We start from the raw sequence: 14,682 nt of genomic DNA on the forward strand, positions 1-14,682 counted from the left end.
TAATGTATGTATTTCTTTAAACCAAAATCCTACTGCATACAGGCAATTTTCCCCATTCATCATGGGAAGAATTATACGAGAGATGGTAAAAGCATCCACTGTGGTTTGCAAGGCCCATTTTACTTGCTTTTAACATTTAGTTGAATACCTGGATCCAGGAGACATAAGGACCTGGATTTGGGGCTGTATCCTCCTTCAGTGGAACAACGATGACAGCAATAGCAAGGAAAGGCCAGGCAGGACTTTCTGGTGAAAATGATGAATTCTCCACTGGACCACCAAAGGGAGTCCAAGATTTGTCCAGCTTCCCTCAACAGCTTAGGTGGTGACACACCAGGAGAAAAAGCAAAGGGTAAAACCAATTACAGGAATATGTTCTTTCATTTGCTGTCTTTTGCCTTTCTGCACAGGTGACAGCAGTCTCAAGACAGCTCTCACCATGGCATATGCTACACTGTGTTTCTACAATTGGTATCTTGTTATACAACAGGAATTTTTTTCCTTAAATCAGAACCACTGGAATCAGCCTTTCAGAATAGTAGGTCCCTTTTCACAACAAGGTAGTGCAGGAAGGTTTATTTTGGCCTCCCTAACTCAGGCATCTTCTCTCTTTTCTGATTTAAGCTTCAGTTGAAAAGAAAAAGATTCAGGACCAAACCTCCATACTATATAAGGTCCATGTACATAAAAAAAAAATAAAATCAGGGTAACTTTTTTTATTTGAAAAGTCTACAGGCTGGACTTGCACTTGGAACATGTTTTTCCCTAGTGGAGCATCTCCTGATTTACAACTGTGTGTCTGAAAAGAGAATCAGGCACTGCCTGTTTAATGCAGAATTTTAAAAGAATCACTTACATGGGTTTGGTCAAAATTAGCATGCAAGTCTATTTTTAAAAGCAAAGTGATACTTTGCCTTAAAAACTCATAGTAAAAGAAGTCCATACACAAAAACAGGCCAACCTCACTATATGCATCTGGATGCCCAAATAAACACGAGAAGAGGGAATTCTAGCATCTGCAAACCGTTAATTCACTCTTTTCTTCTCTTTTGTGGGCTCGCCAAGTTCAACCGCCTGGTCGCCAACTTCTTGCTCCACTGAGACAACTCATTGATGAACTGTGCTAGTGATGTCAGTAGCACCACTAATCAGTGTTGGACCAGGACACCTGATCTGGGGGATAAAGTCTCTTTATATTCCAGCCTGCAAGCACTTTATTTTTTCTTTTTATTTTTTCCCCTTTTTCTTTTATGTTCTAGAGAAGATCCAAGACAAAGAATGGAAATAGGGGAGAGCAACACAATTCTGAAAGACAGAGGCTGGACTTCCAATGCCAGGCTGAGCTGGTTCCCAGCAACACAGAAAGGGGTGTAACTTCATGCCCAATTTGCACGTAACATTCCAATAGTTGGGAGTGCAAACCAGCTATTTGCATATTCAACATCTGTAAATCCCCAGTCCTCCATGTGCAGCTGAATGGTGGCCTCAAGGCATTTCCCTTTTGAATAAAAAAAACACCTTCAACATGTGTGAAACTGAGTGCCAGATCTGGTGGCAGGTGCTAATGGCTTTCACAAAGGCTCTCTGGATTTTAATTACTTGCATTTAAGCTGCATATAGTATCCATCACTTCCTTTCCCAAAACACTGAGTAGAAAATATGGTTTTCAGTAACAAAAAAAATCCCACCTCCACCTCCCCCCACCTCCCTCCACTACTCAAATTCAACAGCCGTTGTGTTCCATCCTGGCTGTGGTCACCTTTCTAGCTGTGGATGAAGTGTGTTCAAGACAGCTACACTGGCTGGGCATCATTTTGGAGAAATATAAACACATCTCAGTGATGATCAAGACCATGCGAGACCTGAGTCACCTTGGAGATGCCTGTCACTCCTACTCACTCCACAAGATCTGTTCCTATCTTTGGTATCTCCAGTGTCTAAAATTATCCAAAAAGGAAAGAGCTGGAGCTAAGCACCAAAATATGAAGATATTTTATATTCTCATTGTACTGTCACACCAATCCCATCCTACAGAAAAGTTGCACAGTTCTCTCCTTCCCTAGTGCAAACACAATGTGATCCACTTCTGAGTCTCATTATGAAAAGCCACCAGATAACATTTATGAAAGACTTTGGAAACCAAATATAACATTATTGTTTGAGAGGTTGGACTATATGACCTTTAAAGGTCCTTTCCAACCCAAATTATTCTATGGTTATTGTTAACAGTCTAATTAATGATGAGCAGAATCATTACAGATGATGCTTCCTGCCCAGTGCTGGCTGAGAGAATCATAGAATCATAGAATCTTAGGGGCTGGAAGGGACCTCGAGAGATCATCTAGTCCAACCCCCCTGCCAGAGCAGGGTCACCTAGAGTACATCACACAGGAACTCATCCAGGTGGGTTTTGAATGTCTCCAGTGAGGGAGACTCCACAACCTCCCTGGGCAGTCTGTTCCAGTGCTCTGTCACTCTTACAGTAAAAAAATTTTTTCGGATATTCACCTTGAACCTCCTATGCTCCAATTTACACCCATTACCCCTTGTCCTATCACTGGTCATCACTGAGAAAAGCCTAACTCCATCCCCCTGACACTCACCCCTTACATATTTGTAAACATTGATGAGGTCACCCCTCAGTCTCCTTTTCTCCAAGCTAAAGAGACCCAGCTCCCTCAGCCTTTCCTCATAAGGGAGATGTTCCACTCCCCTAATCATCTTCGTAGCTCTGCGCTGGACTCTTTCGAGCAGTTCCCTGTCCTTTTTGAACTGAGGGGCCCAGAACTGGACACAATACTCCAGATGTGGCCTCACCAATGCAGAATAGAGGGGGAGGAGAACCTCTCTTGACCTACTAACCACACCCTTTCTAATACACCCCAGGATGCCATTGGCCTTCTTGGCCACAAGGGCACATTGCTGGCTCATGGTCATCCTCCTGTCTACCAGGACCCCCAGGTCTCTTTCACCTATACTACTCTCCAGCAGTTCAGCCCCCAACCTGTACTGGGACATGGTGTTGTTCTTCCCCAAATGTAAAACTCTGCACTTCCCCTTGTTGAATTTCATCATGTTTCTCCCCGCCCAATTCTCCAACCTATCTAAGTCTCTCTGAATGGCAGCACAGCCTTCTGGTGTGTCAGCCACTCCTCCCAGCTTAGTGTCATCAGCAAACTTGCTGAGGGTACATTCTATACCCTCATCCAGGTCATTGATGAAGATGTTGAACAACACCGGTCCCAGTACCGACCCCTGTGGGACTCCACTAGTCACACACCTCCAACCAGATTCTGCCCCATTGACTACAACTCTCTGACTCCTTCCTTTCAACCAGTTCCTAATCCACCTCACTTCCTGATCACCAAACCCATACCTGATCAACTTTTCTACAAGGATGCTGTGGGAGACGGTGTCAAATGCCTTACTGAAATCAAGATAAACCACATCTACCGCTCTACCATCATCTATCCACCTAGTAATTTCCTCATAGAAGGCTATGAGGTTAGTCAAACATGATTTACCCTTGAACGCTGCAGAATGGGGAGCGGATTCACCTGTTCTGAGCATAGAAATGTTCAAAATCTACTTGTGCAGTTCCTACTCTGGGATGAATTCCTCTGCTTCCATGGGAGCTCAGATATCTACAACCAAGCCTGTATCTTCTTGCAGAACATCTCAGAAATTTAAACCTAATCCATCAAGCTAGCCACCTAACCTTAGCCACCTAAATCTATAGCTAAGCAAAAGTGGTTTGATTTTCACACACATCAATCAATCCCTGTTAACACACACTGACTTCATCAGGAGTTGTGCTCACCAGCCTGCTCTGCTGTACACCACACCATGGTTCTTCTCCAACCTCTCAGATGCAGGGAGCTGCCTGGACCTGATGGGGCAGGAAAACACAAGCTTTCCTCCACTGCAGGATCGTGGTCCAGAGACAGTTTGATTCCCCTCTTGCTGTGGGAGATGCTGTGGTACTTGCATTTCATCTCTTTCTTTCAGCACTAATAGAATATTCTCCATGATATATTTATTATTTTAAATAACCCAAACCACAGTCTTAAAGCCTACTGATTTGGCTGTTAATAAACATTGTGAACTGGAGCAGCATCCGAATTTCTGAAGCTGTAAATCCAGCTCTCAGCTACAAAAATGACAGCTCTCATAAAAGAAAGAAAGAAAGACAGAAATGCAAGCAACTAAAACATCCTAGGGAAATTATCATTCAAATTAACTGCAGACATAAATTTATCCATCTGTTATCATAAGTGTTGCTTGAAAATTATTTGCCCATAAAAATGAAATAAACCAGAGTGAATTTTTTCTTAAACATTGACTTCATGTGTATAGTCTTAGTTGCCAAAATATTAACTCTTTTTAACAGCCCATGTGCTCTTGGCTGCTTCTCCTTTGACTGTAAATGGACCTTTATACATTGCCTGTATATATCAGGTCTAAGGCTCTTCACCGTTCTTATGGATCAATGATTCTTAGCAATCCATGATGGATTTTCAAAATGCAAAAAGCAAGAAAGCCCCAAGATTTTACTTGGAAGTACTCTATTTAGCTACTTTTATTCATTCAAAGGGAAAAATTACCCTTACTGTTACCTGAAAAACACCATTTAACTGCACAAACAATAAAAGCTGTTTCATTACTAGAGTATAGCTACTATGAATATAGGTATGGTGAGATTTTCACATTCAGTCTGAGTATGGTAAACCCTGGCAAGAGAAGAATGAAGTGTACAGAGCTGGGTCCCCCCTTTTACCCAAAGCCCATATTTTTCTTGGAGAGGAGAAAGAAATGAAAGTAGAAAGAATAAATGGCTATTTTCACTTCTACCTGTTTTACAAAGGAATAAATTAAAAGTCTGAACCGCTCCAACGCATTTAAATTGCAAGTAATGCCACAGAAGGCAGAGAAAGGGGGAAAAAATGTTATTGAAAAGTCTACTTTTTATTTTTAAAACTGGCAGAAAACCCAAAACCTCCATTTGGAATGGTATAATTATTTTGTTTTAATAGTTCTTACTGGAACAAAAAAATAATTAAAATATTTCAACAGCATAAAAAGGTTTTGCTTCACTTTGTGGATGTAAGAACTGTTTTATCTCAGCTAGCTTGTATAGTCAAAAGCCTGTGCCCTTAGCACTCTTTGTCCCCAGTGCATGACATTGCATTTGGTGAAGTTTTTCCAATGTGTTTTTTCAGCTTATTTTCTTATTTAGAAAGAATTTCCCCCCATACTTTCATTTAGCAGCACAGTTTTATCCAGTTCTTCCCTTCCCAGAAACTACAATGGAGATTATGAACACTGGAAACTAATTCATAATATACATATTTAATTAAACTATTCTTAATTAATCCATTTCAGCATCCTCAAAATAAATAGATTAATGCAGAGGTCATGCTTAGTAGAAGAACAATACCTTTTTCAGTACACTTTCCAGAATATTTTTTTTCAAATTATTTCCCCTCCATCATTTTAGTCTTCAATATGCAGAATCTTAAATGAAGTGAAATAATTTTTGCATCTTTCTGAGAGCAAGTGCATCCCTGCAGACTGTCTATCATGCTTGTCTCAACCAAAGTCACATTCCTAAAATTTCACACTCCAGAATTACTGAAAATATTTGAAAGCCTCATCTTTCATCAAATACCCTTCACTTTTATAAAGAGCAAAACCAAACCCTCCAGATTTTAGAAAACAATTTTAATTCATGGCCCAATAGATTAAAAAACCCTTAAAATTAAAAAATTAGATATAAGACTGCAAAATACAACATCCATTCTTGTAACTCAGTGTGTGAAAAACAATCTAACAGCTCAAGAAAAGCCTCCAAGAGAAAAACTGCATTTGAATCATGAAAGAAAATGAACTTGCTGCACTTGGGCCACATAAAACTTTGGACACTGAAAAATTAAAAATTTTCTCAGTACTTTCTGCATGCAGCAAAAAACACCCCAGAGAAGAGAAGAGGAATTCATTGTATTTAAAATAGGGATGGCCTGCAGGGCTGGCCCTCATTAGTGAGAAAGGCCAAAGGGATGCTGGAACAAAGAACCCAAACCCAAAATCTTTCCTCAGCGTTGTCACAGCTAAAGGCGTCTCCTGCCCCCCAGTTTTCAATAAGTGCTGCTGCCTGTGTCTGTTCTGTCCTGCAGTCAGTGCTGGGAAAAAAGAAATAACCCAGTGACAAAGGCTGTTTTCAACATCACCAAAAATGGAGATTAAAGGACAAAATGAGAGTTGCTCTCTAGTTTTCACAAATGATGCTGCTCAGAAGTTCAGGTAGATGCTCCCCAGTGATGAGGGGGAATGAAAGCTCAAACCTCCTTCAACTTAGATGTGACTTGCTTTGGAAAGCAGAGTGTAATTGGTATCCATTTCCTTAATTTCATTTCCATACAAATAGCTGCAGTGGATTGGACCCATGGCCCATCTAGCCCAAGATTCTGTCTCAAGCTGTGGTCTGTAAGTGATGCCAAGAAAAAGTGTGAACCAAGCAGGGCAAGCAGGCAAGAATGGCCAGTTTATCCTCCCAGCTCCAGTACATACTTGCTAATGGACTTCTAGACTGGAGACTATATCAAAACCCTCATGTTCAATAACCTCTGATAAGCCTTACTCCACAGGTTAGTCAAGCTGTTTTTTATGAATCCCTGTCCAGTTATGAACCACCATGATATATCTTCCTACTGCAAAAACAGTTAAGCAGAACTCCTTGGACAGAAATATCAGGCAAACCAGAAATTAAATACGCTTGGGAAAATTCAGTCTGGATACACTCAAAAAATAAATACATCAAAATGCATGTATCTTTGCTAAACCCCACAGTCTTTAATAAAAATTCCCACTGAAGTGAGTGGCGAAAGGTGAGTTGTTGCCAAAGTTCATGGCAAGAGCCATGGGATGAGAAGCAAAGTTGTGTCAAAAATGAGAAATTGTCAAGGAGAGGGAACAGGAGGAGCAGATTGGTTCTCTCATGACAATCTCAGGCTGCCTTGAAGTCAAGGGAGCTCAAAGAGCTACTTAAGCCGGTGCTCAGGATTCTGATGAACCAGGGCCTGAGCAGTTATTATTTATACCCTTATTACACAGCAATGTGAATTCCATTGGAAAAGGAACAAAAAAAAGGAGAAAAAGGACAGTAGCACATCCTGTTACAGACCTACAGAAGTATTATAGACATCTTTGTTCTGCAGACTTCATAGAGAGAATTTAAACAAGCAGAAGGACATTAAGTTTTACTTGATGACTTAAAATACTGGTATTTAGCCACACACATCAGGTACTTGTGCAAGATTCAAAACCAGCCAGTCTGTACAGACACAACACCAAAGTAATTAAGTCACCCATCGAGAAAAATCTAACTACAGCAACTCCAAAGGGTTTGAAACCCCAGGTCAGCACACAGCAAGGTCTGTATTCCCAGTCACTGCCACCAGTACCTGGGCTTGCACCTACAAAAGCCCTTTACTCACCTCCTACACCTGCAATCACAAATGAAACCATCTGTGTGAACATAACCCAAGCAGCCCAGAAATTGAGTTTGGAAGGGAACAAACACAGCAGAGTGAAAAGCATTACCAGTTTCACATTTCTACAGTCAGATGGAAAGCAATGGATTGCCCCCCATCCACAGCCTTGTTGAACCCTGACCCACCTCCTACAACAACTCGCTGCATTTTAGAAGCAGGTTTAGACAAACAAAAGCCTTTTTGCTTCAAAGAGAAGTCCCTGAAGAAATCCTCACACAGGACCAGAAACTGAATCCTGCAGCATTTACACTACTTTACTTCCCACCATTATAACTGAGTAAAAAAGAAAAATTCATGCCATACCTGCTCCAAAGGCAAAAAAGAAGCTCTTGTCTCTGTTCTCCCTTAAAAGTGTCATCACTCTCTTCCCCATCCTCTCATTCCTCTTGTAGATGAGCTCCTGTCTGAAGTAACTGTCTATCTCCTGAGCCGTCACCTGCTCATGGGGTGGGAGGGTCGTGTTGATGAAGTTAGGGACCTAAAATGGAGGGAGAGAATGTGGCTCAGGTGACATTGATTAAGTAATCCCCCAAACACTGGATGCTTTAGTCTAGCCTTATTTAAACCACCTGAACATCATTAGCATACAAAAAAAACCCAAACCCACCCCCCAACTGGAAAATGGAAGTGTGAGGTTGCTGGGAGCTCTACAAAGCAAAAGTAAATCACTAAACATCACATTTAATATTTTTAATGTTAAGATAGCTTAATTTCATTTTGGCTTTTCTCTCTTCCTTCAGCAGAATGTAGCTTTAGGTGATATATATAGGTGAGCTACTAAAACCTTTATTCTCTGCTTATTCACAGTTCATTGACTATTTAATACCAGAACAAGTCTTGTCATTTTTTTCTCAGCCAAGGTCACCATTAACCTGAGTAAGGACTGTAAGATTTGCCTTGTATGTGCTCCTTTTAATAGCCTAACAGTAAAAAAGTAGAAAAGGCTAGCAAATCCAGACATAGGACAATGTAAACAGGGTAAACCCCCCCATCTTTCTTGCAGCTTTAGATACTACTAGATCTCACAAGAGAGGATTGTGCACTGTGACACATAAATCCCTGGAACGTTCCTGAGATTTCCAAGGAAGGGATTTCCACAAGTACTGCTTCTTCAGTCCCTGTTTAAGTGAGGTTGAAACTCCAAGGACTGTTCTAGTCAGGAGAGCAGCAGACCCAGCAATGAGCAAAGACCCAAGCTGTAACAGACAGACAAGCCAGAATTCTTTGATTATTAGGACAGGAAACTTGTTTTGTCATGGTGAGGGTCCAAGGGCTACCATGAGAGCTTGGGAGCCTACAGACCCTGCAGAAAAAAGTACTGTAGGTGGGCAGTGTTTGATGGACTGCTAACAGGACCCAGGCATGTCCCAGCAGTTCTCAGTGCCTCACCACTGGAAAGCAGCTTAAGCTGCAAAGCCGAGGTTCAGATTTCTGAGTCCCTGAGATCAGACAAAGCTGCCAGGATATCCAGTCAGTGGTAAAGACGTTACAAGCACAGCCCGTCAGGGGAACATCCCTCACTCTCTGTGTGAAATACCTAATGCAAGGACTCGGTTATTTTGGTTAATTCTTTCTCTGGTTTTCTACTATTCCAAATTCCTGCACTCAGTTTCTACAACTTTAGTATTTATTTTTCAGCCCACCTCTTAACCTACCACTTAGCCACATGATTTTATCCCAAGGCTTGTCTTTTCCCACCTTCTTCACTCAAACTGCCTCTCTTGCTTTCAGCAAGTCTTAGGCAAAGAACTAATTTCCATCTTCCCAGTGACTATCCTTAAAACTTCTTAATCACAATCTCATCTACAGCTCTCCTAACATGCAGTGGACTTCTTACCATGTATTATGCAGAAGGATGAGTCTAGGCCTTGCTCTGGAATCCCACCAAAGGCTATACCCAGTTGGGTGAGCCAGAAATGGGATCACATCTCCTGACCTGGGCAATCCCATACAGCTGGAGTTCACACTGCTGCTCACAGCAACCTGCCCTAGCCTGCTGGCCCATCTGGACAGGGTGGACCTTTGATTTTTAAAATTACTTTGAAATTACACAAGGAAGTTGCTTCGATGCCTGGCAAGAATGTGAATTTGTCTCACAGGGACACAGGAACAGCTCGTGTGTGTCAGAGGGGTAAAAAGCTGCTGGCTATGGCAGCAGAAACCTGCTGAAAAGGCAGGGAGGCTTTTTTATTGTAGGAATAAAGTCTGAGGAATGAATAGCCATTTTGCACTTGCAATGACCTCTGCAACACTCAGCTGTGAATCAGTTGGTCCACACAGATACCACAAGGCTTTGAATCTTCTCTCTACTGAGGCTCTGTGTTTAGTGGGTGGATGCAGCTGAGCTGGGAGGTAGGGTTGCCTTCAGAGACTGAAATGGAAGGTGAAAACTTTGGGAACATCTGGAGGGTCAACACCCACGTAAAGAAAAGTATCTTCTTCCCCATTTTTGGCTGAAGGGAAATGAAGGCTGGGAACTGATGGGACCTGGTCTTGAATCACCTGTTACACTTTGGGAAAAGCAAGGTATGGCATTGTCTGTGAGGACAACTTGCAGGAGCAGCAATGCTGGGTGCTTGAATGGCTTTATACATCCTTCTCCAACCAGGGGTAAACACTAATCCTGGAGGTTTAGATAACCCAAGGACAGAACTTGTGTTGAGATCTTGACCAAGAAAGTCTTTGCCAAGAAAAGATGCAACTTCCAGTTTGTGCAATTCTATCACTTGCAATACTACGTCCACATTCAACCCACAGGTTGTTCCTCCCCTTTATCTAAGCTAAAATACAACCCACAAAACGGAGCCTTTTGCTTGACTTTTTTTTTTTTTCTCTTCCTTTTCTTTCTTTGTTTCTCTTCTGTAGGAAAGAATTTGCCAGTGGCAGAGAGATAAGTTTAAAACCAAAGACTGGGTTTTCTCAGCATTTCTCATACTTGTCCAAAGAGCAAAGGCAGGCATCACCTCTAGAGGCACGTCATCAGCTACAAGATTCAGCTGCACCTTGTGCATTCTTGTATTTCTAATGACTGCTCCATCACTGACAAAAGTAAAACATGCATGTATGTTTCTGCATGTCTGTGGCAGAGGAAAGATAAATGATTGCAGTAAGTGTGCCCTTACTCAGTAGTGCAACCATGCTCTGAGCTATGACACTGGCCACATTAATTACCTCCACTCCTCCCTGTATCACAGCTCCTTTCCACAGTCAGTGACATACACCATGCCTGGCTTCAAGGAGGCAGCTGCTCCTGTTGATTTAAGAAACCCTTTGGATTCCTAACCACAAGACAGGGATCAGGAATTGCAATTAGGAAGCTGTTAACTGCAGCAAAATCTTATGAGGTTTTTTGGAAAAAATAAAATCTGTTTTCAAAGGATGGGCTAAAGAATGTACCAGAGAGATGCACCTCCCCTCTTCCACTTCATTTAATATTTTTGTTTCCATTAAGTGTAAACACTAATTTTAACATTTTTGTGATATGTATGGTGAGCTGGGAGTGAATGGATGAGCCATTTGCTGTGCCACTGGGTGAGGAACTGACCTCCTGATGATAGCTGAATACTGCTATTAGTATTTAAATATATAGTGGGGTGGATTATGTGGCTGTTGAAAAATCTTAACTTCTAATTCTGCTATTCATCTAGGAGAGTTGCAGTTGGAACAGCAGAGAACCACCTGCTACCTATCACCTGGGGAACAATCACTTTGTAGTGGATACACATGAGAAAAGATAAATATATCATTTTCATCCAGTCTCTGTAAGTCATGCCATTTTCTGAGAATCCAACCAACTCATATATATATATTTGTGTGTGTGTATATATATAAACACACACTACATATTTCCCATGGAAACTCAGTAGTACATTTCATTCAGAGGTGATCAAAAGAAAGAATATGTTAGTTGACTGAATCATCTGTAACTCCTTTCTTCCTATTTATTTTGGTTTACAGGTCTCCTGTGGACAGCACAGATGGACCTCAAACTCAATCATTAGGTACAGCCTGCATTTCTTATTTAAGCTTTTGACGTTAAAAGAAGAAAAGATGAGAACAAAAAAGGAGTCAAGTCCCAGTCTTGCAGAAATTTCTTGCCGTCCACACTGCTTGTGTAAATTTCCTTGAGCCAGTATCCCTGATGGAATATATGTATGGGCAACTTTCTGCACACATGTCTGAGCTTATAGTGCCATGGGCCTTATAGTGCTTATAGGGCCATAATACTCCACCTTTGAAGTCAGTAGGAGCTTTAGGAAGAAGAAAGAGGAAGGATTGTGGAGTGGTTATGACACTTCTCTGAAAGAATGGTTCTGTGTCTGTGGGCAATACAAATCTCTTGCATCATCACAAGCTTGTCAATTGGGTTTAGACCTTCAAAGGGAACTCAGCACTTAATCTCCCTAAGTATCTTTGAAGCATTTGGCTTTATTCCTCCTGTCTCTCAAAAATCCATCTGTAAAATGGGGACAGCAAGACTTTCCAACTTGAGAACAGATGTTACACACAAGGCACTGGCTGAATCTAGATGTTGAAGAACCTGAAGAAAGATCCAAGGTCCAAGGCAATGCCAGTAGTAACTTCTCTTCCCACAAATACTTTGAGGAAGTTGGAAGGAGGTTGGGATTCTGCTGCAATCATTAGAGTAAGAGTTACCTACATACTTTAGCTCAGAAAAATACATCAGCAATATCTCAAGATCTATGCTATGCTGTCAGCTTTGTCTATAGAGACAGAGAAAAAGAAATGAAAAAAAAAAATAAATAAGAAAAGCAATATATATTGGTGCAGAGTCTTTTATTACATTTGGGGCTTACTGCCAAAGTTCAGCTGAAAATTCATAAACACTGGACTATATTTAAGTACACTTTCTTATTTACTATTTTTCAATATTTGGACAAATTTTCATGGCAAAGTGCCAAAGTATCTGTCTGCAAATAATTTTTTTTGGACACATACAAATGCCATCAACTTTGGTTAACTTTTTTTTTTTTTTTTTCCCCCTTCTTTGGATCTATTTGCTAAAGTGGATCTGCTCTAGATTCAGTCCAATATCAAATCACAATCAGATGTGAAGGAACAGTGTTATCGTTCCTGCTCCTATACAATATATTTCCCAATCCTCTGATAATCATTTTTAGCTTCTTTCTGTTCCAGTAATGCTGGCTCATTTCTGGAATTTGCATTCAAATAGTAAGATTATGTCAATGAAAACCCAACACTACCAACATCAGAATAATGGGCTGTGTGCCCTTTCTGGCCTGCGTGCAGGCAGAGGTGGTCTTCAACCAGTAGTTTATCTACAGGTGGAGGAGAGGAAGCTGAGATAGGGAAATGGGCAGCCAGCCTCTGCCATGGAAAACACAGTGATCCCAGAACCTTTCCTGCAATTATCTTCCTATATCATGGTCAACCCTCTTGGGTCTAAGACTCCTCTCTTTCCCTGTGTCCTAGTCAGCAGATGACTAATGGCTTTCCAGCCTCACCTCCTGTGCAATGGCCAAAATCCAGACCACTGAAAGTATAGTATCTTCACTAAGCCTTGCAGGGGAATCTCTTAATAATAAAAATGCCTTATTTTTCCCTCTCTCCTCAGAGCATTCACAGGCTAAATAGAGAAAATATGAGGAGGCACACCCAGGGTCACAGGGGACATCTATGGCAAGGCAGAGTTGGCCATCATCTTCTTGAGTTCCAGTCCAGCACTTCCATACAAGCCCCATCCATCTTTCCCTGACAGAGAGGCTCAGCCTCCACTCTACTAATCCTTATCTCTGTTAGCTGGGAGTTGTTCCCAGATCACACTGACTACATTAATTTTATTTTTTAAAAAAAGAAAAAAAATTATAAAGATTGGGTTCTCTTTATCAGTCTTCTATTTGATGAGCTTCACATGGGCAGAGGCCAGAAGACAAGCAAGGAATCTTGCTTTGAAGGATCTTCCCTGCACCACGCAGGTCAGGAACTTTTACATGGTTGACAGCACGATGCAAGATAAGAATCTCCAGAGCGGACAGCACAGCTTATGAGGCTGCCAGGGAGCCAAAGCAGCACCCTGAAGCCAGCCAGCTCCTCTGACAAACTGAATGGCTCTAAATTCACACCAGCCCTTCTTGGGTCAGAGGCCGACATGTGAGCTCAAGTTATCATTTGTTTATGAAGGGAGGACACCCTCCTGTTAACCACCCTTGACAGGGCACTGTGGTTTTTTACTGCATTGCTGCAAAATATATGGCTCTGGACTTGGAAGACACCTGTTTGTCTCTGATTTATGGACCTTTCTGGCATCTGGGAGAGCAGTATCCACTTACTGCAGCCTCTAATATGAGGGATTCGAATAGTGCAAAGTGAATGGGCTGCCAGAGCAGACATCTCCAGGAGGAGGACACGGCTACTAGAGAGCCAAATGCTGCTGCTGACTTGACTGGTTTTCCTCCAGTACTCCTGAGCTTCCATCTTGTCAGAGACTTTCAATGGCCAAGGAGGGGGTGTCTGGTTAATGTGATTTAGCCCAAAGTCCAAAGTTGGCAGCTGCCAAGAGGATGAGCTTTCAGCTTCTTATGCAAAGGTGAACCTAGGAAGGAGCTCTGCCAAATAGTGTCCATATCAGGCATGTTGTGATTAACTTATTATTACTTTCTTTTAAGCACTAAAATTTAAAGTAATATATTAGAAGCCTGAGTAGACTGTTAAAGGAATCTTTAATCTTCAGGGTAAGTCAGATCCATCACTTCTTTCCCTTTCCCAATGTAAATATCTACCCAGGATGGGACTTGAGAATATATTACAGCCACATCCAGCACATTTTGGAAGTTGTGGTCAGGATATTTAAGTCAGCTTGGTGGATTTTGGGCTGCTAACATGGTTCATTAGAAGCCTAGTCTGACACCAAACTCAGATACTGACTCAGCTTTAACTGAAAACTTAAACATATCCCCAGTCCGTGCTCATCCAGCTTTGTTCCCACCCCTTTGCAGAAAGAGGAGCAGTTCCCCAGGGACAACTCTCGCTGCAGCCAGAGGCTTGCAAGCTTTGAGTGTACATCAAAAGCCAGTTGTGCTTCTCCCACCCACACTGGCCCACCAGCCACACTGCCTGGCCACCGCCGTCCCCACACCACCGAGCCTTTGGG

At 41.8% G+C, this 14,682-nt stretch overlaps 1 protein-coding gene across 1 annotated transcript in view; it reads right to left on the reverse strand.

Moving 5' to 3' along the window:
- Positions 1 to 14,682, reverse strand: part of TRABD2B (TraB domain containing 2B) — a gene marked incomplete at its 5' end in the record, with an annotated part of 281,918 nt that overhangs the window by 103,007 nt on the left and 164,229 nt on the right. Inside the window, one exon of the mRNA XM_010004000.1 lies at positions 7,854 to 8,028. Within this exon, the coding sequence (XP_010002302.1) occupies positions 7,854 to 8,028 (175 nt within the window). The remainder of the gene's footprint in view (positions 1 to 7,853; positions 8,029 to 14,682) is intronic.

This window comes from Chaetura pelagica, unplaced genomic scaffold (genome assembly GCF_000747805.2).
Source record: "Chaetura pelagica isolate M959 unplaced genomic scaffold, ChaPel_1.0 scaffold18, whole genome shotgun sequence".
In the NCBI taxonomy this organism is placed as follows: domain Eukaryota; kingdom Metazoa; phylum Chordata; class Aves; order Apodiformes; family Apodidae; genus Chaetura; species Chaetura pelagica.